Source organism: Schistocerca serialis, chromosome 1 (genome assembly GCF_023864345.2).
Source record: "Schistocerca serialis cubense isolate TAMUIC-IGC-003099 chromosome 1, iqSchSeri2.2, whole genome shotgun sequence".
Taxonomy (NCBI): domain Eukaryota; kingdom Metazoa; phylum Arthropoda; class Insecta; order Orthoptera; family Acrididae; genus Schistocerca; species Schistocerca serialis.
In genome coordinates this window covers 1,139,234,104-1,139,257,477 of record NC_064638.1, presented here as the reverse complement: position 1 = coordinate 1,139,257,477, position 23,374 = coordinate 1,139,234,104, and the positions used below count along the sequence as shown (strand labels likewise).

Below are 23,374 nucleotides of genomic sequence, written 5' to 3'. Positions count from 1 at the left end.
GGGGAAACTACATCCGTAATTTTTCCCGAGGGCATGCAGCTTTACTGCACGGTTAAATGATGATGGCGTCCTGTTGGGTAAAATATTCCGGAGTAAAATAGTACCCCATTCGGATCTCTGGGCGGAGACTACTCAGAAGGACGTCGTTATCCGGAGAAAGGAAACTGGCGTTCTACGGATCGGAACATGGAATGTCAAATCCCTTACTCAGGCAGGTAAGTCAGAAAATTTGAAAATGGAAATGTATAGGTTAGCGTTAGATTAAGTGGGAATTAGTGACGTTCGGTGGCAGAAGGAAGAAGAATTCTGGTCAGGTGAATACAGAGTTATAAATACAAAATCAAATAGGAGTAATGCAGGAGTAGGTTTAACAATCAATAAAAACTTGTAGTGCGGGTAAGCTACTGGCTCTGAGCAATATGGGACTTAACATCTGTGGTCATCAGTCCCCTAGAACTTAGAACTACTTAAACCTAACTAACCTAAGGACATCACACACATCTATGCCCAAGGCAGGATTCGAACCTGCGACCGTAGCGGTCACGCGGTTCCAGACTGAAGCGCCTAGAACCGCACGGCCACACTGACCGGCTGGGTAAGCTACTACCAAAAGCATAGTGAACGTGTTATTGTAGCCAAGATACACAGAAAGCCCATGCCTACCACAGTAGTACAAGTTTATATGGCAACTAACTCCGCAGATGATGAAGAGAATGATAAAATGTATGATGAGGTAAAAGAAATTATTCAGATAGTGAAGGGAGACGAAAATTTAGTAGTCATGGGTGACTGGAATCCGATAGTAGGAAAAGGAGGAGAAGGAAACGTAGTAGATGAATGTGGAATGGGGGTAAGAGATGAAAGAGGAAGCCGCCTGGTAGAATTTTGCACAGAGCATAACTCAATCATAGCTAACACTTAGTTCAAGAATCATGAAAGAAGGTTATATACATGGAAGAGGCCTGGAGATACTAGATGGTGTCATATAGATTATATCATGGTAAGAAAGAGTTTAGGAAACTGGTTTTATATTGTAAGACATTGACAGGGGCAGATGTGGACTCTGACCACAATATATCGGTTACGAACTTTAGATTAAAACTGAAGAAACTGAAAAAGGTGGGAATTTAAGAAGATGGGACATATATAAACTTAAAGAACCAGAGATTGTAGAGAGTTTCAGGCAGAGCATTATGGAACGATTGACAGGAATGGGGGAAAGAAATACAGTGGAAGAAGAATGGGTAGCTTTGAGGGATGAAATAGTGAAGTTAGCAGAGGATCAAGAAAGTAAAAAGACAAGGGCTAGTAGAAATGGTTGGGTAACAGAAAATATATTAAATTTAATTGATGAAAGGAGAAAATATAAAAATGCAGTAAATGAAGCAGACAAAAAAGAATACAAATATTTAAAAAAAGCGATCGACAGGAAGTGCAAAATGGCTAAGCAGGGATGGCAGGACAATATTATGGAAATGGAAGAGGATGTAGATGCAGATGAAATGAGAGATATGATACTGGGTGAAGAGTTTGACAGAGCACTGAAAGACCTAAGTCGAAACAAGGCCCGAGGAGTAGACACCATTCCATTAGAATTACTGACAGCCTTGGGAGAGCCAGCCCTGACAAAACTCTACCATCTGGTGAGCAAGATGTATGAGACAGGTGCAATGCCCTCAGACTTGAAGAAAAATGTAATAATTCCAATCCCAAAGATAGCTGGTGTTGACAGATGTGAAAATTACCGAACTATCAGTTTAATAAGTCATGGTTGCAAAATACTAACGCGAATTCTTTACAGACGAATGGAAAAACTGGTAGAAGCCGACCTCATTCTTCTGAATCTGCTTAGTGTAGTCACCTCTTGGTCTCCCTCTTAGACTTTTACCCTCCACGCTGCCCTCCAGTACTAAAGTGGTGATCCCTTGATGCCTCAGGCTTCATTAAATTAACGATGGATGGTAGATAATTTTTCACGAGACTGGGAGTCTCGTGCCTAATTTACAAGGTACGAAAGGCGGTAATACGGGGCCAGTCTTGCTTTTGGGACAAACTCACGGAGTTATAGACAGGAAGTTGCTCTTATGACATGTGATGATAAAAGCTATTCATAACTCTACTGGACACATGGATTGAAATTCTCTGAAGCTCCCACAGCTAGTCCCATTGTAAAAGGAAACGACATTTCAACTACTATTTAGGAATTGATAAGCACAAATTACTACTACACCAGTTCGTTCCTACAGGGCGAGGTGCCAAACAAATTCTAGCTACAGCGCCGACCGGAGGAAATGCGACCATCTTAAAATATGTCAGCTACTGCTGAGAACTCACTGAATCGACAAGTCGGTTGTCGTCCCTCGTCGAGGATACAAGTGAGGTCCTAGCGGCCAGATGCACACAGGAAATGGTGTTTAAGTTCAGTGGTATATAACTGTCTCTAAAGAGACAAATGTAATTCATATGCACTGTCAAGCTCATTTCGGGTATGGGAATGCTTTGTATGGGTGTTGAGTTTTATCACCAGTACCCGAATAGTGATTTAGCACAGAAGCGCTTCAGTAAAGGATGGCACCTTCCGGTTTTGATAGACGATCGGCAGATCTGTTCTTCACAGAATGGTGCACGAAGACAGAGGACGATGAACTTGTTGATCAAAGGCTGACTTACAGAACACATAACTATATTATTTGGTTAGAGCTGCGTTTTTGTTCTGCGGAAATTTCTAAAGGCCAATCGCCTTTCCACATTGCTAACACCGCTTCCTGGCAGATCACAGAAGTTAAACACTGTTTGGCTTGGCTAACGCATGGATGGGTCACCGTCCGGGTCTGCCGAGTGCTGTTTGCAAGCGCGGTGCACGCAGCCCTTGTGATTTCAGTTGAGAAGTAACAGCATTTAAAGCTCTAAAGCACCATGCTTTTTACTCAGAAAATGAAGCGGTGACCACCAGGACCTGTATGATCTGCATACAACACTTGCGTTCAATCACTACGGCTGCTGCATGATGCTCTGGAGCTAGGTGACGGGTGCAGGGGGAGAAAGGCGGTCCAGATGTTCAAATGGTTCAAATGGCTCTGAGCACTATGGGACTCAACTTCTGAGGTCATCAGTCCCCTAGAACTTAGAACTAATTAAACCTAACTAACCTAAGGACATCACACACATCCATCCCCGAGGCAGGATTCGAGCCTGCGGCCGTAGCGGTCGCGCGGTTCCAGACTGAAGCGCCTAGAACCGCTCGGCCGGTCCAGATGTTAGCCGAAAGTACTGCGCTATGGAATGACTTGCTTGGATAGTGTAGGTAACTCTTGTTAGCTTCGTAGACGTGGTTGAAACCGTGTTTCGTCCTCATTTCTGGTGGAGGTTGTATGTGAGACTGCTGTCATAGTCGCAGAGATTTTATGCTCAAGATCCTTCGTAATCAGCTGACGCCCACTAAGAGTTTAAATTCAAGAGATCCTCCCCTAGGATAGAGCGAAAGACAGAAGCAACATTAGAAGTCCATTAGCCGTACATCTGTTGGTTGATGTTTACTGACAGGCGAGTTATGGCAGAGGAAGGTATAACCGTATTTTGTGTATATAGACTGAAGTGGTGAGTGAAAATTTGTACCAAGGCCGGTAATCGTACCAATGTGGTCTTCTCTGAAATTGTGCCATCTCATTTGTGTAAATATCTGCGCCTGGGTTTTGGCCTGGATCCACGACTTACATCTACAGCTACATACATACTCCGCAATCCACCATACGGTGTTTGGCGGAGGGTACCTCGTACCACAACTAGCATCTTCTCTCCATGTTCCACTCCCAAACTGAACGAGGGAAAAATGACTGCCTATATGCCTCTGTACGAGCCCTAATCTCTCTTATCTTATTTTTGTGGTCTTTCCGCGAAATATAAGTTGGCGGCTGTAAAACTGTACTGCAATCAGCCTCAAATGCTGGTTCTCTAAATTTCCTCAGTAGCGATCCACGAAAAGAACGCCTCCTTTTCTCCAGAGACTCCCACCCGAGTTCAAAAATGGTTCAAATGACTCTGAGCACTATTGGACTTAAATTCCAAGGTCATCAGTCCCCTAGAACTTAGAACTACTTAAACCTAACTAACCTAAGGACATCACACACATCCATGCCCGAAGCAGGATTCGAACCTGCGACCGTAGCGGTCGCACGGTTCCAGACTGTAGCGCCTAGAACCGCTCGTCCACTCGTGTTGGTCCCACCCGAGTTCCTGAAGCATTTCCGTAACACTCGCGTGATGATCAAACCGACCTGTAACAAATCTAGCAGCCCGCCTCTGAATTGCTTGTATGTCCTCCATCAATCCGACCTGATAGAGATCTCAAACGCTCGAGCAGTTCTCAAGAACAGGTCGTATTAGTGTTTTATAAGGGGTCTCCTTTACAGATGAACCACATCTTCCCAAAGTCTACCAATGAACCGAACACGACTATCCGCCTTCCCCACAACTGCTATTACATGCTTGTCCCACTTCATACCACTCTGTAATGTTACGCCCAAATATTTAATCGACGTGACTGTCTCAAGCGCCACACTACTAATGGAGTATTCAAACATTACTGGATTCTTTTTCCTATTCATCTGCATTAATTTGCATTTATCTATATTTGGAGTTAGCTGCCATTCTTTACACCACCCACAAATCCTGAGCAAGTCATCTTGTATCCTCCTACAGTCACTCAACGACGACACCTTCCCGTACACCACAGTATCATCAGCAAACAGCTCCACATTGCTATCCACCCTATCCAAAAGATCATTTATGTAGATAGAAAACAGCGGACCTACCACAGTTACGTTCTATGTTGAATGCTATTCCAGAACATGGAGGGCTTTGGAAATCCTGTTTATCTGTGAGGGGAAATTTAAAGTAGAGTGGGACTGCAGAGAGAGAAGTTTGAGGAGGGAGGCCTTCCGGGCTAATCCGTGCAGTTGTATGGACCGTTGTCCCAAGGTGGCTTAGTGGCTACCGCACCTGCCTAGTAAACAGGGGCCCTCGGCTCGATTCCTGGTCTTAGTACAAATTTTCACTCACCACTTCAGTCTGTGTACATAAAATCATATATTTATGAGACCAGTAAAGTCTCTGAAATTGTATCATTTCATTTGAATAACCGTATTTTTTGTCACTTTTGATGTGCAGCCCTGCTGATGATGTGTTGCCTTGATGCATTGAAGAGGCAGGACCTTGGTTCACTGAATGGACAGGAAGCTAATCTCTGAATCACTTTGAATTAAGTACGTGATGCCGTACATTCTGTCTTTAACGCAAATCCGTCTCACTAAAACACTTGACACTTGCGAACGCATATTCGGTAAGGAAGTGGGATTGTGATACCATCGACTTTATTTAGCGTATGCGGGGAGCTTAAGCTGTTTTTTTGCTGTCAATTAGCTCTCTATTGGTCTCTTTTAGTGTGTGGTTAACGACACAGTTGTTCGCGCTACCTTGTTCGATCTCCAGATTTAAAATGATACCAGTATTCCTCTAGAACAGTGAAAAGGCGCTGTAGGTTGCTTAAAGCGGAATCACGTTTCTCTTTTTGTCAATTTCCTCCCACTCTTTCACCACGATCTCAGAAGTTAAGTCCCATAGTGCTCAGAGCCATTTGAACCATTTCTTTCAGCACGAGTGGCATCAGTGTGATGTTCCAGTGCGTTGCATTATGTACGCACTCCGTCTTCAGGCCACAAGTGGCCCATAGGGACCATCCGACCGCCGTGTCCTCCTCAACTGAGGATGAGGACAGGAGGGGCGTGTGGTCAGCATACCGCTCTCCTAGGCGTGATGATGGTTTTCTTTGACCGGAGCCGCAACTATTCGCACGAGTAGCTCCTCAATTTGCATCACGAGGCTGAGTGCACCCCGAAAAATGGCAACAGCGCATGTCGGCTGGATAGTCACCCATCCAAGTGCCAGCCACGCCCGACAGCGCTTAACTTCGGTGGTCTCACGGGAACCGGTGTATCCACTGCGGCAAGACTGTTGCCTGTTGCATTATGTAACATCACCATAAACCGAAGTTTCCGGCTGTGTTTGTTGTAGGGCACATCTATTTATTAAGTGCCGTCGGGGAACAGTGCAAAATTGCGTCCACCTCCTCTGATAATGTGGATAATGGTAGATCATCATGTGATGTCAAACCATACTTATTGTTGACGGCATATCGATTGCAATACTTCTGAAAATAGGTTCTGACCCTTCAATTTATGCAGATAACTAACAGTTCTGTCGCTCGATACTTCCGCTGGGTCTTTATTCGGGATGCGCTGCATACGTTTTCGCTTAGTACGTCTTTAAATTTCTGATATGGCTGCTCCGAGATGCGGTGCAGTACTAAGCCTTGTACCACTTTACCCAAATATTCATTCATGTTGGTGAAGATTAGGTTCAATTTTTCTTTGTCGTTACATAAGCCATTTTGTTGGAAGATAAAAGAACCATTCTGTGCGATGAGCTGTCCAGAAAGTCGGTAGCCGTACTGAAGCTGTTGTAGTTGATGATGTTGCAGCTGGACTTTCCATTTGCGACGAAGTTCGCTGGAAAAACTGGTGATAAGGATGTTAGTTTTCTTCTTGTTTGCACGGAAGCTAGTATGATTGTGTGTATTGCTTCTCCGTTCTCGTGGCAGCGCAGTAATTACGCAGTGCAAAAGAACTCATTTTTCAAAACAGGGTCACCACTGTATTATTATTCACTTTTACCCTACTATAAATGACAGATAAACAGTAACAACTAAACAGCTTTATTGAAACTTACAAGACATGCGAGAGATACATTGAATCTCAAAATGCTTGTTGTTACAATGTTCTTTTATAGATAACACACACTCCAAATCATTCTAGGCGACCTCCCACACTATCGATGTGTATGAACCATAATTCGCCACACTTATACACGGGGCCTAGGCAGTTACAGAGTGAGCATATGATGTCTCATACCTGAATCAGGACTCATTTCCTCTCTCTCTCTCTCTCTCTCTCTCTCTCTCTCTCTCTCTCTTTCTCCCCCTCCGTCTCTGAGTCACGCCCCAGACTGGTTTTTCTGCTGTTGTTGCCAAATGGTCCGAATTTTCTGTCATTTTGTATGCAGCGACCCAATTTCTTTGCTGTCGAGTTATGTGTTTCTCACTACTTTTGAGACTGTTTATAAATTATTTATTAACTGGAGGATGAAGGGAAATAGTTCTTCTTGGAAGAAAGAAGCAACTGTACACGTCCATTCTGAAAAATGAAGAACCCAGAGAATTGTGGATTAAGCACCTATTCTGTGGTATCTTCATTTCTCAAAAGAAAAAAAGAAAAAAAATGGAGATAGGAGTTATATTTCTGGAAAAATCCATCAGATATAAAATTACCTGCAGATGAACACATTATTATGTAACACTGGTACGAGTTTGAGACCCGTAACTCTGGTAGTAGTCATTATACGGTCTTATCTCTTAAAAATTCGGATGCTTGTAGACCTTGTAGCTTGATGTTGCTGTGGGAAAAGGATGAAACTTCTCTTTGGTGCCTCGCCATCTGTAGATAACATTAGTGTTTGTACTGGGGTGTGCTAAATGAATACATCATCAACAAAAAGTATGGAAGGTAAACTATTGGCATAGAGTTATTATCGTTGCAAGTTAAACTCAAAATACGCAACAAAATTGTTGTAAGCGTATTGGTACTTGATCCACTATGTGCCACAGATTCTGTACAGAGAATCACCAACAGTATGTGGCCGAGTGTGGAGAAGGAGCTGATTAGTGTTTAATATCTAGTCGACAACGAAGTCATTAGAGACGGAGCACAAGCTTGGCTAACGGAAGGATGGGTATGGAAAGTGATCGTGTCCTCTCGATAGAACTATTCCGGCATTTGCCTTAAGCAATTTAGGGAAATGATAAATCTAAATCAGGATGGTCGGACGCGAGTCTGAACCTTCGTTCTCCCGAATGAGAGTCCAGTGTGCTAAAAACTGCGCTACCCCTCTCGATTGGGAGAGTATTATAAACACCATCTTTTGCCATGTGTCACAACAGTAAACAGCAAGGGATAAAATCAGGTAATCTTTGTGCCTATTTCCAACATGAAGTCATAGCAGGACCGGCAACTTGGATAATACATTATTTATTGTAATTCTATCACAATTACGTTTTATTAAACTGTCAACTAGTTTCGAACTACAAAGTTAATTTTCAAGGCAGTCTTATTAAAGCTGGACTAACAGTGCTTGGTTAGCCGACAGTCAGTTCACACTTAGGTAACACATACATGATACACAATGACGTGGAAGCCAGACCAGTTTTGCAATGTAGATTCCATGAACGTCTACATTGCGGAACTGGTCTGGCTTCCGTGTGACTGTGCATCACGTGTTTATTACCTGTTTGTGAACTGATTTTCCTCTAATCAAGCACTACTAGCGCAGCTTTAATAGGCCTGGCTTCAAAATGAGCTTGATGGTTCGAAACTAGACGCCAGTTAAACAAAACGCAACTGTGACGGAATTGCGATAAAGAATTAGATAATATTTATAATTAATTTGCAGGCCAACGGCAACCTATCCGTCGCCCTAGAATGTGGATTTCGATGTAGCTATGAGTGTTAATAGCAAAGCCCGAAGTTACCTATGTCGTCTAAAACATTACCCTACTTGCAAATTATATTGCCTGAGACATATTTACTATTTGTGGTCTTCAGAAGGTCTCATTCGGTAGAGTCACCATCAAATGTAGCTTTTGGATGCGACTAATTTTTTTTAAAAAAAGGAGAAGTACTTCAATAATAACGCAGTTACGCTCATTAACAATATTTCACCTCCGTCTACCAACGGAGAACTCTCTCATCAGAGCATAACATACTATCCAAAGATCAGGATTGTATTCTTCCCATCGTAACAGTACACTGATCACAAACCCTGGAGCAAAATTCCTAGGCAGAACATCGCTTCCAAGGGCCAGTATCCAACTTAGACTAAATGATCGACAGATGGGCACTTTAGAACTTCTTTCGAAAAAATCCCATATATAATCTGCTGATCAAGATGTCGAAGGCATGTCACGTGAGATGTAGACCCACTTACATTATGGATTTATCCAGTATCCAAGAGCCGTTTGGAGCCAAGACTAAGCCACTAATGAGACTGGGACTACTTCGTCCCACACTATGAACAACAGGAATGCATAACAAATGTAATGTGTAAGCGCTCTCTATGGTTGGTTGGTTGATTTGGGGAAGGGGACCAAACAGCGAGGAGATCGGTCCCCTAGGATTAGGGAAGGAAGTCAGCCGTGCCCTTTCAAAGGTACCATCCCAGCATTTACCTGTAGCGATTTAGGGAAATCACGGAAAATCTAAATCTGGATGGCCGGACGCGGGCTTGAACCGTCGTCCATCCGAATTTGAGTCCAGTGTGTTAACCACTGCGCCACCTCGCTCGGTGCTCTCTATGGTAACTTGCTTAACGTGGTGAGATAAATCTCTCCACAACGAGTACCATGGATTCCCTAGACAGAGGTTGAGAAACTCACGTAACTTTAGTTCACAAGTGAATAGTTCGGCCAACAGGGATCACACATGTGTACTCATTGTACAGATGCATCAGCAGCACTGCCTCCACGTGGTTCTCCTTGGGAACTGATCAGCGATTTTGTTACTGCTGGCTCTTGTCTCAAGATACTCCTCTTGAAACGGTCGAACCGCAAATGGAGTAACTGTTCTTGACTAATTTTGGGGGCGGTGCTTGGAACTAGTGGTGGGTACTCCTGTATTTGGCTACTGTAGACTAGTTCACGGTCGACAGATGAAATATGCCTTTTATTGTGAGCTGTTTAATCTCTAGACACTGCTCGAGACGAATTAAGATACTATCTGCATGAAGAAATGAAAAAGTGTCGAATGTAAACCAGAGCTTCACAAATGAAAGATAGCACTGATTGCCATTCATTTATACAGATCGTTCAAGATGACTGAGTTGAGCATGCTATTGACATTTCTTTGGGGCTCCATCGACGTTAAACTCGGACAATGGACTACATTACTTTGTACCTTGCGGCAATTTTTCCACGTTCTTCAACACTCATCAATGTTGGAAATTTGGATTATCTACTACAATAGTAATAACTACCACAATAGTAACAATTTAAGGAACCTGCTTTTATTCAGTGTGATATATTATGTAAGTACACAGTTCATTTAGGTTTTAGTATTGAGTTATCAATAGGTTTTGACTTATGAGTAACTCTGTGGGATGCAAGATGAATTTTCCCATATTGCAGCTGAAATTTTCTGATGTGTTTTCTCACAGAACGGGCTACTTTCTGCACTGCCGTACGTCGTTAACTGTGTCCTGAGTCTTGCCTTCAGCTGGATCGTCAACAGTGTAGAGAAGAAGCAAATACTCAGCAGGGGGGCCTTAAGGAAGGTGTTCAACTCCATTGGTAAGAATGAATGCGCAGTTAAGTATGTACTGCTTGTTGTGAAAGACGTCATGAAATTACAGGAAAGGAAAATTATAAACAAAGTCGAAAAGTTTATTTATTTATTTATTTAACATGATCTGATAAGGGCTATCAGATCCTGTCTTAGATCTGGACAGGGTTTCACATATATATTACTTTTTTACATCATAGTTACCTAAAAGAAACAAGTACATTTACGACAAATAGTATAAAAATGTTCAAATAACTTAGAGGAATGCAGCCGAGTGGTAGTCAAGAATTGCCGATATTTCGACAGGAACACACCCTGCCATTTTCAAGACATAACTGGAACAAGCAATCGATGTGTAAGGGAAATTACAACCTCTTCGTCGGATTGTGAATAGCATTGATTCTTCGACATATCATGTAGTAAAGCACCTTGCTAGTCTGTTGAGCTCTATAGTAGTTCGGTCTCATTTATTTAATCGTATGGCGAGGGCTCCCCGTCGAGCAGACCGTTCGCCGGGTGTTGGTCTTTCAATTTGACGCCACTTCAGCGACCTGCAGTCGATGAGGATGAAAGGATGATGATGAAGACAGCACAACAGCCAGTCCTTGGGCGGAGAAAATTCCCCGACCCAGCCAGGAATCGAACCCGGGCCCAGAGGATTGACAATCCGTCACGCTGACCATTCAGCTACCGGGGGCGGACCATAGGTCGGTGTGAGTATCACATTCAGAACTCTGCGGATTTCTTAAATCGATCAGAAGGAATGCGTTTGAATGAGTCTCATATTATAGTAAGTTCGGTTGTGGTCTCTCTCTTCACTCGCGTTCCTCTGTCTAATTGAGGTTAGCTCTGGTGTTGAACCAATGAACCTATTTCGACGTGTTCTGACTTTCACTTACCTTTTATTGAATGACCAGCAATGCGAGCAGACAGACGGTTTTGCGATGGAAAGCCTGTTGACACCTATTATTGCCAGTTTGTTTATGGAGGACTTCGAGGAACGGGCTTTGGAGTTGGCAGCTCTGAAACCTGCGCGTTTTTTCAGATGTTAGACGATACTTTTGTTGTTTGGCCTTATGTAAGTGAAAATCTGAACCACTCTTTAGTACACGCGAGCATTTGTTTGACGGTGGTGGTGGAAAAGGATGGCTACCTTCCCTTTTTTGATGTCTTGGCGAGGAAGAACGTTGATTGTACGTAGCCTACTCATGTTGACTTGCATCTACAGGTTGATAACTGTCACCATCCGGCTCAGCGTGAAGGGGTACTTCGTACTATGGTTCACATGGACCATGTCATTTCGGACCCTGAGAGCTTGTCAGCCGAGTTAGCCCATATTGAGGTCACCTTTCGTCAGAATGTTTATACTGAAAGACACGTCAGACGTGCGTTGTACTACCGACCAACTGTCCTCCGGGTGAGTCATGGTACTTCCGAGGTGGCACCAAAATCTGCAGGCTATTTGCCTTGTGCGGAGTCATTTCGTACAGGTCTGGTCACATTTTGCAAAAGTATGACGTGAAATGTGTTTCCCGATCACCATCAACAACCAAGGCCTTTTACGTTCTGTAAAGAATGTTGTTGGTTTGTCAAAGGTTCGTGTCTACCGTATTCCTTACAGTTGTGGCATGTCATGTATTGGTCGGACTATCAGGACCGTGGAGTACCGGTATACTGAAGATAAGCGCCACACAAGCATACAACAACCGACAAAATCCGCCACACTGGTGTTCCTATGGAACATAATAACACGGAGATTCTGGCACGTAGTTTCAGCTGTTGGGAAACTATTATTAAGGCGGCAGCTGAAATCAAATTAGCAAGTAACTATATAAACAGATAAACAGAGGTGGTAGTTTCTCTTTAAGTTCTGTTGGGATCAGGTCCTCGCCCTTGTCAAAAAACAGAGTGACTAAGTTAATGCTGCCTCACCTGTTGAGTATTAATTTCACTACCGATAACTTCTGACATAGGTCATCTTTGGATTGTGTGATGGCGCTAGTGTTTGCAGCGTGTGTGTCTGTATTATCTGTCCGGAGTTTCTCCGCAGACCGAGATTTTAAATTCCCTTGCACAGCGCTTATTTGCTGCAGTTATGTCTTGAAAATGGAAGTGTGTACTCCGTCGAAGTATCGGCGGTTGTCGACGACGTCACCAGGCTGTATTCCCATAATTTACATGAACATTGTGTACCACGGGAGAAACCCAGGTGTCACAGTATTAAAATGATTTGAGGGTCTGTAGTGATAATCTAAGTAAAATATGCTTCTATTAAACGCATATGCGTACGATGACATAACCAAAGGTGTAGAAAATAAGTGAAATGACAGGCAAGGGAATATCTGAAAATACATTAGCAGTTGCAACACCAGAAACTACAGCAAGTAATGAAAAGTTTTGTTACTGTGCTTATGCAGACGATGCTGACGAGTGGTGATGAGTCTGTGTCTCGGAAACCCACGACCAGATGATTTGAATGGGCGAGAGATCTGGAGCTGTTCCCGGCTCGGGAAACAGGAGAATAAACTCTGTGGGCCTAGTCTTAAAACGTTTTGCAAATTAGCTGCTACCAGGGGCGATTGTGAAATGTACCCAATGATATTCCCATACGATTGCGCCAGGCGCTAGGTCTGTATGACGATGACGACAGCAGCCTAGGAACGTTAAAAAACTTAAAACCTCCACAAACAGCTACGTCCATGGTGATGTTGTGCACAGAAGTGGGACTCTTCTGGAAGAAAAACATGGTGCCACCTCTACAAGCGCACATTCCACTGCTGTCGAATGAAGGGAAGCTGCAACAACGATGACCTTGCTGCCAATCTATGGTGCTTCGGTGGTCGCCACGCTGTCCGTGAGGATATTTACCATGTTTGTCGTGTTGGTTACTGGACGGCTGTAACTGATAGCTGGCTGAGTTTTCCGCTCTGGCGTGATGACTGACGAGGCGTGCAATTGGGGGCACATGGCACCTTGGGAGTTGCTTCCTCGCGCCACCAGTCGGGTCTGTAGGCGGCAGATAACGGGACTTACTCTCAGAGCTTACCTTTGGGTCAGTGTTAATAAAGGTGCTTAGCTCCCCGAATAAGCTGCAGCCATACAAGCCTGTCATCAGCCTCTCGTCGTCCGTGCAGTCTCTCTGGGAGCCTAGTTTTATTGGATCACGAGGTGACTAGCTTCAGATCTTCAACAAGGTTGTATATGAGGAGGCATAGCTGGGCGAGGATCAGGGGACATCCTCTTGTGCACTCCCTGCGGTTATGGGCGAATATGGTTATTACCTAATAACCCCCTCCGCCATGAGGAACTAGGACAACCAACCAGAGCCATCGTTTGAGATGTTGGCCACGTTACAAAATGTGGGAATCGCTAGTAACGGAGTGCCAGTGTGCAGTGGCCAGATAGTCGTCCTGTCAACTGGGAGGCGATTGCCCTTATAACTGTCTCTTATCTACGAAATTCCTAGCTTGCTAGGATAAAGGGTGGTCTCGACAGAAACTTTAGTGAAATAGAGGCTCATGTCGAAGACCTCAGGGGTTACTCACCACACACAGCGAGAGAAGTGTGGTGGTTAAACGCCATATGAACAATTGTTAAAAGCTGGTATTGCCGTTAGAGGTTCATGAGGTAGTATGAACTAGGATCCAAACTATGTGTGTTCTGCACAGCATTTGTAATTATTTCACATTATACACATTTAGGGCAGTATGATATATTAGAGATCTTTGGAATATATTGTTAATTCTTCAGGTACAGGATTTGCTCTGGCAAGGGAGTCATGAGGTAACTGCTGGGGTAGTCTTCTGAGATTATAGTCTACATGTGGTATACTAGTATCTGTGTTCTCTTTGAGAGACGCAATGAACACGCTGGAAAATTACATGGCTGCTTGAAACTGCCCTATCCCTGGTTTCAGGGTAATGGCCGTTCTCAGTCTATCACATGTGCAGTAGAGGATCTGATTCATTCATACATACATACACAAAAACATACATAAATACTTGTTCCATACATCATGAATACAACCATTTCGTAATGGCGTGGAGCGCGTCATTTTAACATAAGATTTCTTTAAACAAAATTATTAACTTTTTAATTTTTTTACAGTCTCTAATTCATTTCTAAAAATTCATCTAATGTGTAGAAAGAGTTGTAATTCAGAAAATCTTTTAATTTGTTTTTAAATGTTACTTGTCAAATGCCATGGAACCAAACTCTGACACATGTAGTAATAGACTCAATTCCAAGTCCCATCCATCAAGGACTTGGCATCATTGCTTAGAATCTGTGGTTCAGTTTGGCGTAACTGAGTAAAAGTGATGAGTCCAAGGCTGCCTGTGCTTGAGTGTGAGTGGGTCTGACCGACTGTGGACCCATCCTTCTACAGGTTGCAGGTTCGATCACGATGCCCACTGTACAGATATAGAAGCTGAGTGATCTGATAGTTGATGCCCCACCCACGTCGGCCACCGTGGGTGCTGCTCTAGCAGCCTCGGCCCCTGGCAGTGCCAATACGCACTCCTCATTTGAGGGTCAGAATCTCAAGGAATGGGATTAGTTTTTCTGAATCCTGACATGTGGGTGGTTTGTGGAACTAGATAAGTGGAGTCCTTTCACACTGATGCTATCAGAAGCAACAAATATGGACAGACTACGGAATCACAGTCAGTTAACACAGTGCTGCCTTGATATTGATGCAACACAGTTCCATAAGATGATCCAACTGAATGCCCATAAGGATACTTGTCTTGCTGCAAGCAAATCTTTTTCCTGTCTTAAAATATGATTACGTGAGATGGCTGCACGACACTCAGGGCCAAGTGAAAAAGATGTCTATCTTCTCGGGCGCTGGTAGCGTGGGGTCGTTGAGATCCTGCATGGCTTTGAGTATGGTCCTCCTGAAACCCATCAATTATATTTTCGCATGACAGTTGTGGGATCCTAACAACGCGAGCAGCAATATCGCAGATCAATAAACCGCTGTCTAATGCCGACACGAACCATGTTCTTGTAAACAAGTAGATGGCATTTTCCAACCTGCTTTAGGCTGTTGCGCTGAAACGTTGACACCTGCATATAAAAGCATGCAGAAGGCTTCATGTACATTTTAAATATGTTGTGGGCCTTCTCCATGATGTGCAGTTTTAATGACCAGTAGGGTATACACAGATCTGTAGGTGGGAGTGTTGTACTGTGAGGATAGCGTACCTAAGAAAACACAATGTTTTTTGTTCGGTATTTCAGTCTTGTGATGAATTTTAGAATCACATAAAGGAAGGGTGCTATACACCGTCATAAGCAGTTTTTGCCATTTTCTACAGTTTTGTTGTTGTTAGACATGGGACTGTGTTTTGCACAGCATTTGTAAATATTTATCGTTAAACTGATTTAAGTGCTGTACAGTATATTAAAGCTCTTTGGAATATACTGTTAATTCTTGAGGAACAGAATTTTATGGTGATTAAAATGTTTTTTGTTTTTAGATTTATTTATGTAACATATTGACAGTTAAGCCATACTGCGTCGATCTTGGACCGTCTTCCACCTTGAAACAGAAGGTCTTTTAACATGGTACACACAGTACTTTCAAATGAACTATTCTTTTTAAATAAGTTGGTTTTAGTTTCCAATAGCTTCTATTTCAAAATGTATTTATTTTAACTTGTAACTCGCTTTTGAGAATAATTCTGCTTAATTTGATTTCACTTACTAATTATTGGTATGTATCTGAGTAATAATACAACAGGTAGACTATTAAATACAGCACTGAAAAGATTTTCTCGGTTGCAGTGCTTTTAAATTTCCACCTAATTTTTATTCATAGGTACATGACCATGTTTTACCTTCGAACATATTTTCACATTTGGAAAAACTTTAATTTTATGAAGTAATTTTTATAATTTCAGAGAAAAACTGGAGCATATACAAAGTTAATACCATCTGTGAAAACGGGATAAGGAAATATATTAAACTTCTGATATTGGGTTGCATAGAGACAAAAGTCTGAAATGTGAAGGTAGAACACTCGCCCCTGTGTATTAAATTGTATATGAGAAGTTATAAGACTGCTGTAAACAAAAGGATGAAATAAAGTTAAAACTACTGACACCACCAAACGTAGAGGCAGATGGCACCAGAAAGACAATAAAGAAGGTGAAATAGCACGTAATGAACTATTTAAAAACACCAACAGGTGATTCAAGATAATGTTGAATTCATATAGAGCTCGGAACTCAAACTGAAACATTTCCATTTCCACCTATCCAATATTCGTGAAAAATTGTATTGTATTATTTGACAGAGAAGGAAGTCAGCACGAATGTAAGTCAAGAACTCTACATCGACATCTACATGGATACTCTGCAAATCACATTTATGTGCCAGGCAGAGGGTTTATCGAACCACCTTCACAATTCTCTGTTATTCCAATCTCGAATAGCGCGCGGAAAGAACGAACACCTGTATCTTTCCGTACGAGCTCTGATTTCCCTTTTTTTATCTTGGTGATCGTTCCTCCCTATCTAGGTCGGTGTCAACAAAATATTTTCGCATTCGGAGGAGAAAGTTGGTGATTGGAATTAAATGAGAAGATTCCGTCGCAACGAAAAACGCCTTTCTTTTAATGATGTCCAGCCCAAATCCTGTATCATTTCTGTGACACTCTCTCCCATATTTCGCAATAATACAAAACGTGCTGCCTTTTCGATGTACTCCGTCAGTCCTATCTGGTAAGGATCCCACACCGCGCAGCAGTATTCTAAAAGAGGACGGTCAAGCGTAGTGTAGGCAGTGTCCTTAGTATGTCTGTTACATTTTCCAAGTGTCCTGCCAATAAAACGCAGTCTTTGGTTAGCCTTCCCCACAACATTTTCTATGTGTTCCTTCCAATTTAAGTTGTTCGTAATTGTAATGCTTAGGTATTTAGTTGAATTTACGGCTTTTAGATTAGACTGATTTATCGTGTGACCGAAGTTTAACGAGTTCCTTTTAGCACTCATGTGGTTGACCTCACACTTTTCGTTATTTAGGGTCAACTGCCGCTTTTCGGACCATTCCGATATTTCTTTTAAATCGTTTTGCAGTTTGTTTTGGTCTTTTGATGACTTTATTAGTCGATAAACGACAGCGCCATCTGCAAACAACCGAAGACGGATGCTCAGATTGTCTCCAAAATCGTTAATATAGATAAGGAGCAGCAAAGGGCCTATAACACTACCTTGGGGAACGCCAGAAATCACTTCTGTTTTACTCGATGACTTTCCGTCAGTTACTACGAACTGTGACCTCTCTGACAGGAAATCACATATCCAGTCACATAACTGAGACGATATTCCATAAGCACGTAGTTTCACTATGAGCCGCTTGTGTGTTACAGTGTCAAAAGCCTTCCGGAAATCCAGAAATACGGAATCGATCTGAAATCACTTGTCAATAGCACTCAACACTTGATGTGAGTAAAGAGCTAGTTGTGTTTCACAGGAACGATGTTTTCTAAACCCATGTTGACTGTGTGTCAATAGACCGTTTTTTTCGAGGTTCGACGTTAACGATATGGGCCTGTAATTTAGTGGATTACTCCTACTACCTTTCTTGAATATTGGTGTGACCTGTGCAACTTTCCAGTCTTTGGGTACGGATCTTTCGTCGAGCGAACGGTTGTATATGATTGTTAAGTATGGAGCGAATGCATCAGCATACTCCGAAAGGAACCTATTGGTATACAGTCTGGACCAGAAGACTTCCTTTTATTAAGTGATTTAAGTTGCTTCACTACTCCGAGGATATTTACTTCTACTTTACTCATGTTGGCAGCTGTTCTCGATTCGAATTCTGGACTATTTACTTCGTCTTCTTTTGTGAAGGCATTTCGGATGGCTGAGATTAGTTACTCTGCCTTGACAGCAGTTTCCGATAGTATCTCTATTTCTCTACTTTGCGTGGTTACTCCTGACATAAATTACTTATTGCGTTTCATAATAGTTACCAGTTATTTCTTTAATGAAGTCAGCTTTATCATTGTGGATTGGGAAAATATTGTTCATCGTGTGCTCCAGGTTACTGGCTCCCAGCCGCGGCTTTAGTTGCCCTCAGCTTCATCTCAGTGGAGGACCCAACGGCAGCTGTGATCTTGCTGACTGTCTCCGTTGGTTTTAATGGTTTCACCATCATGGGCTTCCAGATGAACCTTATCGACATCGCACCGAACTTCTCTGGCCTGATGATGGGTATTACTGGTTGTATCGGGACACTGATGTCCGTCGCTGCACCACTCTACGTGGGTGCTATAGTAAACGAGAACGTAAGTACAGCGGGCTTCACAGAGTAAAATTCAATTTCGGCTTCTTAGCGGAATGAATTTCTCACTTCACATATTTTTTAACCGCTTAATTGATGATATATATCATAAGGAGCACCTCTTTCCATCAGTTATTGTAGGAGTCCTAATATTCTAAAGTATTTTAAATGGCAGTGTACTATCAGTCATCCTTTGGCTGGGCACAGCTGGCAGCTGCTCTCATTTTCGTAGTGCAATATGTTGTCACCAGACGGCAATTATACAACAGGTTGCACGAGAACTGAGAGCTGCTGGATACCATGTGCTTTTTTTCTGATTACTTTCATTGATCGCAAACGAGGACTAACTTTCATGCTGACTTTGTCAGTTAACTTTTGATGAAACGTATATCTATGTTTACTGTGATTTGTACATAAGTAAAGTAACGTTTTACGGAATGGTAGTACCTAATTGCTCACAGGCAACATCGTATATTCTTTTTAGAAAACAAATAAAAAGAAACTTATGTGGAGTGTTATGAAAGCGTCACATATTTCTACAGGTATTGGTATAGGTCAAAACTGGAAGAAAAGTTCCCATAAAGATATGCCTGGAAACCAATACCTTGTGAGATATGGACCATTTTGCTTGTGACGAGTAATATTGTAGTACGACGCAGGATTAACAAGAAATGCATGAGTAAATCACCAAAACACGAACAATCATGGATGTGAAGCATTAGGATAGGTTCAGTATTAGCGTAGGGTCAGGAATTGTCGGTGAAGAAACTACACTTTCTAGACTAACAGGTACTGTCTATCAACGAGTAATGCGTTATATGAATTCCCCGAGATACTGGAGAACGTTACGCTTGCAGGAAGACATTGAGTATGGTTTATGCACGAAAGGGCAACGACACATTTTCTAAGGATCGTGTGACAGTGCCTCACCACAATACTCCATGGGTGCGGGACTGGACATGTAGGACTTCTGTCTAATGGGACTTTCAAACGCATTGCTGTATGCCCAACCCATCAACAATATGCTGGCATTACAGGAAATTGTGACCAGTGTATGTGACGCAATTCGATTGCAGCCAGGTGTATCTGAAAGAGCGTGTGCTTCACTACGAAGAGATGAAGGATGTGTAAGGATGCGTAGTAACCAACTGCAGTGCTGACTATACTGTTCAAATGGTTCAGATGGTTCTGAGCACTATGGGACTTAACATCTGCGGTCATCAGTCCCCTAGAACTTAGAACTACTTAAACCTAACTAACCTAAGGACATCACACATATCCATGCCCGAGGCAGGATTCGAACCTGCGACCGTAGTGGTCGTAGGGTTCCAGACTGAAGACTATACTCTTAACTCGTATTTCTGTGACCAGACATATGGGAATAAGAAGCCAGGTTAGTCAATGTATCAACAGGTATTGCTTTCTGGACATCGTATTATAGGTATTTTTCTTCTATTCTTGATCAATTCTAACTCCTATATTAATACGTGACGCTTTAGAAGAATGTCCTTTGCTAGTACCTCATAAAATACAAGGTGGTCACAAACAGTCTGAACAGCTTGTCAGGATGTTGCAGGATAGATTATGCTGAGATACCAATGTTAAGGAAAAAATTCGATACTTTGCACCGTTTCCGATTTAATTAGCACTGAAGTTAGCCAATCGAGTCGTCACGCGTTCAGATTCAAGCAGCCTGCCACAGAAGGTGTCGCCAAATGTCTTCTTCGTCCGGTTTCCTCAAAGCGAAAAAACATAGCTTTTGCTCTCCTAGCTTAAATTTATCGCATCCGAAAAAGGCACATTTTAACTGGTAATGAGCGTTTGAACAAGTATCAGCTCACGGACCTATGGATTCTGCTAGTGCGTGCAAGTGCTTGAATTTGTGTGCGCGACAACCTGATTGGCTAACTTCAATATTAATTTAATCGGAAAGGGCACAACGTGTCGAGTTTTTTTCTTAACGATTATTTCTTAGCATTACCTATCCCACAACATGCTTACAAGATTTTCAGACTGTTTCTGGCTACTGTGGTGCTTACCGCCCAGGTCCGAACACCGTCTCAAATATACTTACGGTGTACACAGTGAATGCGACGAAAAGAGTGTCAGATCTTACCGCCTAACTTTACTGATATTTACGCCCGACAAGAGCGTGAATAGAGCACTTATTTGATGGGGCGGACACAAGAAAGAATCATGAAAATATGTGGAACCTGAATCTATACTTTCGTAAAATAGTTCTCTGAACCCTGGTTATTTAAGAGCGCGCGACCCACCGCCTTGTAATATAAGATTGCACGAGACGCTTTTAGAATTAGTTTAAACAGAGGTATACGCGGAGCTTTCATACTGACAAAAAAACGTAAACTTAATTTCAGGGATTGTATTTCGTGTTATCACATTAAAATATTGCTGCAGGATATCTTTACTGCAGTGAAATTTAATTAAAAGAAATCTTCTAATGAAATAAAGTATTTCTCTCTTTCTTAACGTAATAATCTTCGTCTTGCCGAGAAGCGGCCAATATTTGAACTTAATGGAATGTTCTTAGTTTTTACTTTCATACAATATAAAATAGTATATTCACTTTCTTTTCCTTCATAATTATGATGCGAGTCTTTTAACGCGTCCGTTGATGACGAATGAAATATATAATGAAATTTTTCCTACGCGAGATGACTGCAAAGAATGGTCGATTGTTCGACCGTTGTTGTCGTTTACCCCGCGTGCTGAAAACTTTACAAATAATGTTTTTATTTCTGCATGCAGTTCACTAGGCATATGAAGGAAAAAATACACAATCAGAATAAATTACCATATATTATTTAAAAATTACAACTTACAATGCGAAATGTCCGCCGAAGCGTGCGTTAGCTTCAAGAATAGGACAAAGAGTGAGTAATAACGCTGGTCTTTTTAGTTTCTTTCGTCAGCGAGTGAAAGAATAATTAATTAGCACAGAGATCCTATACAGTTACCTTACAGATTCTGTTTGTAGCATTATTATTTCATTGCATTATAAATTCCGTTATGGGAGCTAATTGCACGCGCATTTTCAGAGTTTTTTTACAATTTTCATTTTACTTCGTTTCGTGTCTGACTTTTTGTCGCACGATTTAATATTTTGCACTGCGTATCGCTACACCACCTTGTATAGAAAGCTCCATTTACTTTAGAAAAACGTTAAAATAATTTTTTCTCTACATTTTAAATTATTTTCAAATAAAGGATTTCTACAGAACCTCTGTGTTGAAACCTATAAGGTTACCTGACATCATTGGTTCGTTCATCTGTTACGTAGATTCTATAAAAAAGGGATGTGGAACGAGTACACGAACAAAAGAGAGAGGAATCGTAGAAACTTAGCCTGTATCCTATATTAAACGTACACTATCGCTATAGTTCTTAACGCTACTTATAACTGTGCCACCTAAATCTGACCGAGTGCATCAGAAAGATGACAGCTTTTTCGAGGAAAGAGTCTACCTCCTCTGTTATACTAAGTAGCTGCTGTGTATCTGCTATTGGCACCTTCATATATACTTGATTACAGTGGTATTTTTCTTACACTATGAATAGGTACGGGCTGAACATTACAATGCGCACAAGAGTATTTTTATAGCTAGCATTCGTGCCTCCAAATTAACATGACTACGGCATGGCTTAATGTTTTGCCCGCAAGGGGTCTGCATATTTTGAATGTCATTACAACACTAGTGCACAAGAGATTCCTTTCAAAAATACCGCAGATTCTGTACACAAGTGTCACAAACATTTTAATTAGTTGGATTTTACATCTGAAATGGACTTGGATTAAAACGTTTAAGAGATAAATGCAAGAACAGTTCATCTTTTGCTAATTTATTTACTTATTTTTTTGCTATGGGGACAGAAGGGATACCTCTCGCTATTTTTTGGGTTCTGTATTGCACTTGATAGAACTGTTATCTCTATTTTAATAAACTGTAATTCAGCGGCATTGTTAGTCTGCTTCCTATGACGCCAAAGCGAAAGTGTCCCGAAAAATATCGAACGTGGACCTATCACAAATAGAAACATTTTTTAGGGGCGAAGTTTTTTAGTTGACATTATCTAATACCATGTGTTTTATCTTCATTCATCTTAAGGACAGTTAATATTAATGGCACATACTTATTATCCACATCGAAGGTACTGTAGTACCATAGTTTTCTGTTGTGTACACTTTTTAGATAAGCACAGCGGGTTGCAGATCTGTACAAAACCAGCCAGTAATGACTCAGAGTGTCAGGTATATAAGTGTTGCCTGCAAGCGATTGTCCAAGAAGTAAATTAAAACAGTCCCCATTTCACAGTTCCAACAAAGATTTGCGGGAAGCTTCCCTGTCTACTGCTCCTTGTCAGTGTTTTCCACATATTCCTATCCTCTCCGATTCTGCGCAGAACCTCCACATTCCTTATCAGTCCACCTAATTTTCAACATTCGTCTGTAGCACCACATATCATATCCTTCGATTCTCTTCTGTTCCGGTTTTTCCACAGTCCATGGTTTGACTACCTTATAATGCTGTGTTCGAAACGTACATTCTAAGAAATTCCTTCAGCAACTGAAGGCCTATATTTGGTACTAGTAGACTTCTCTTGGACAGGAATGCCCC

At 41.9% G+C, this 23,374-nt stretch overlaps 1 protein-coding gene across 1 annotated transcript in view; it reads left to right on the top strand.

The window, feature by feature from the left end:
• The window catches only part of LOC126455956 (vesicular glutamate transporter 2-like), a 70,611-nt gene that overhangs the window by 37,162 nt on the left and 10,075 nt on the right, over positions 1 to 23,374 (top strand). Inside the window, exons 4-5 of the mRNA XM_050091716.1 lie at positions 10,318 to 10,450; positions 18,497 to 18,741. Coding sequence (XP_049947673.1) covers positions 10,318 to 10,450; positions 18,497 to 18,741 — 378 coding nt within the window. The remainder of the gene's footprint in view (positions 1 to 10,317; positions 10,451 to 18,496; positions 18,742 to 23,374) is intronic.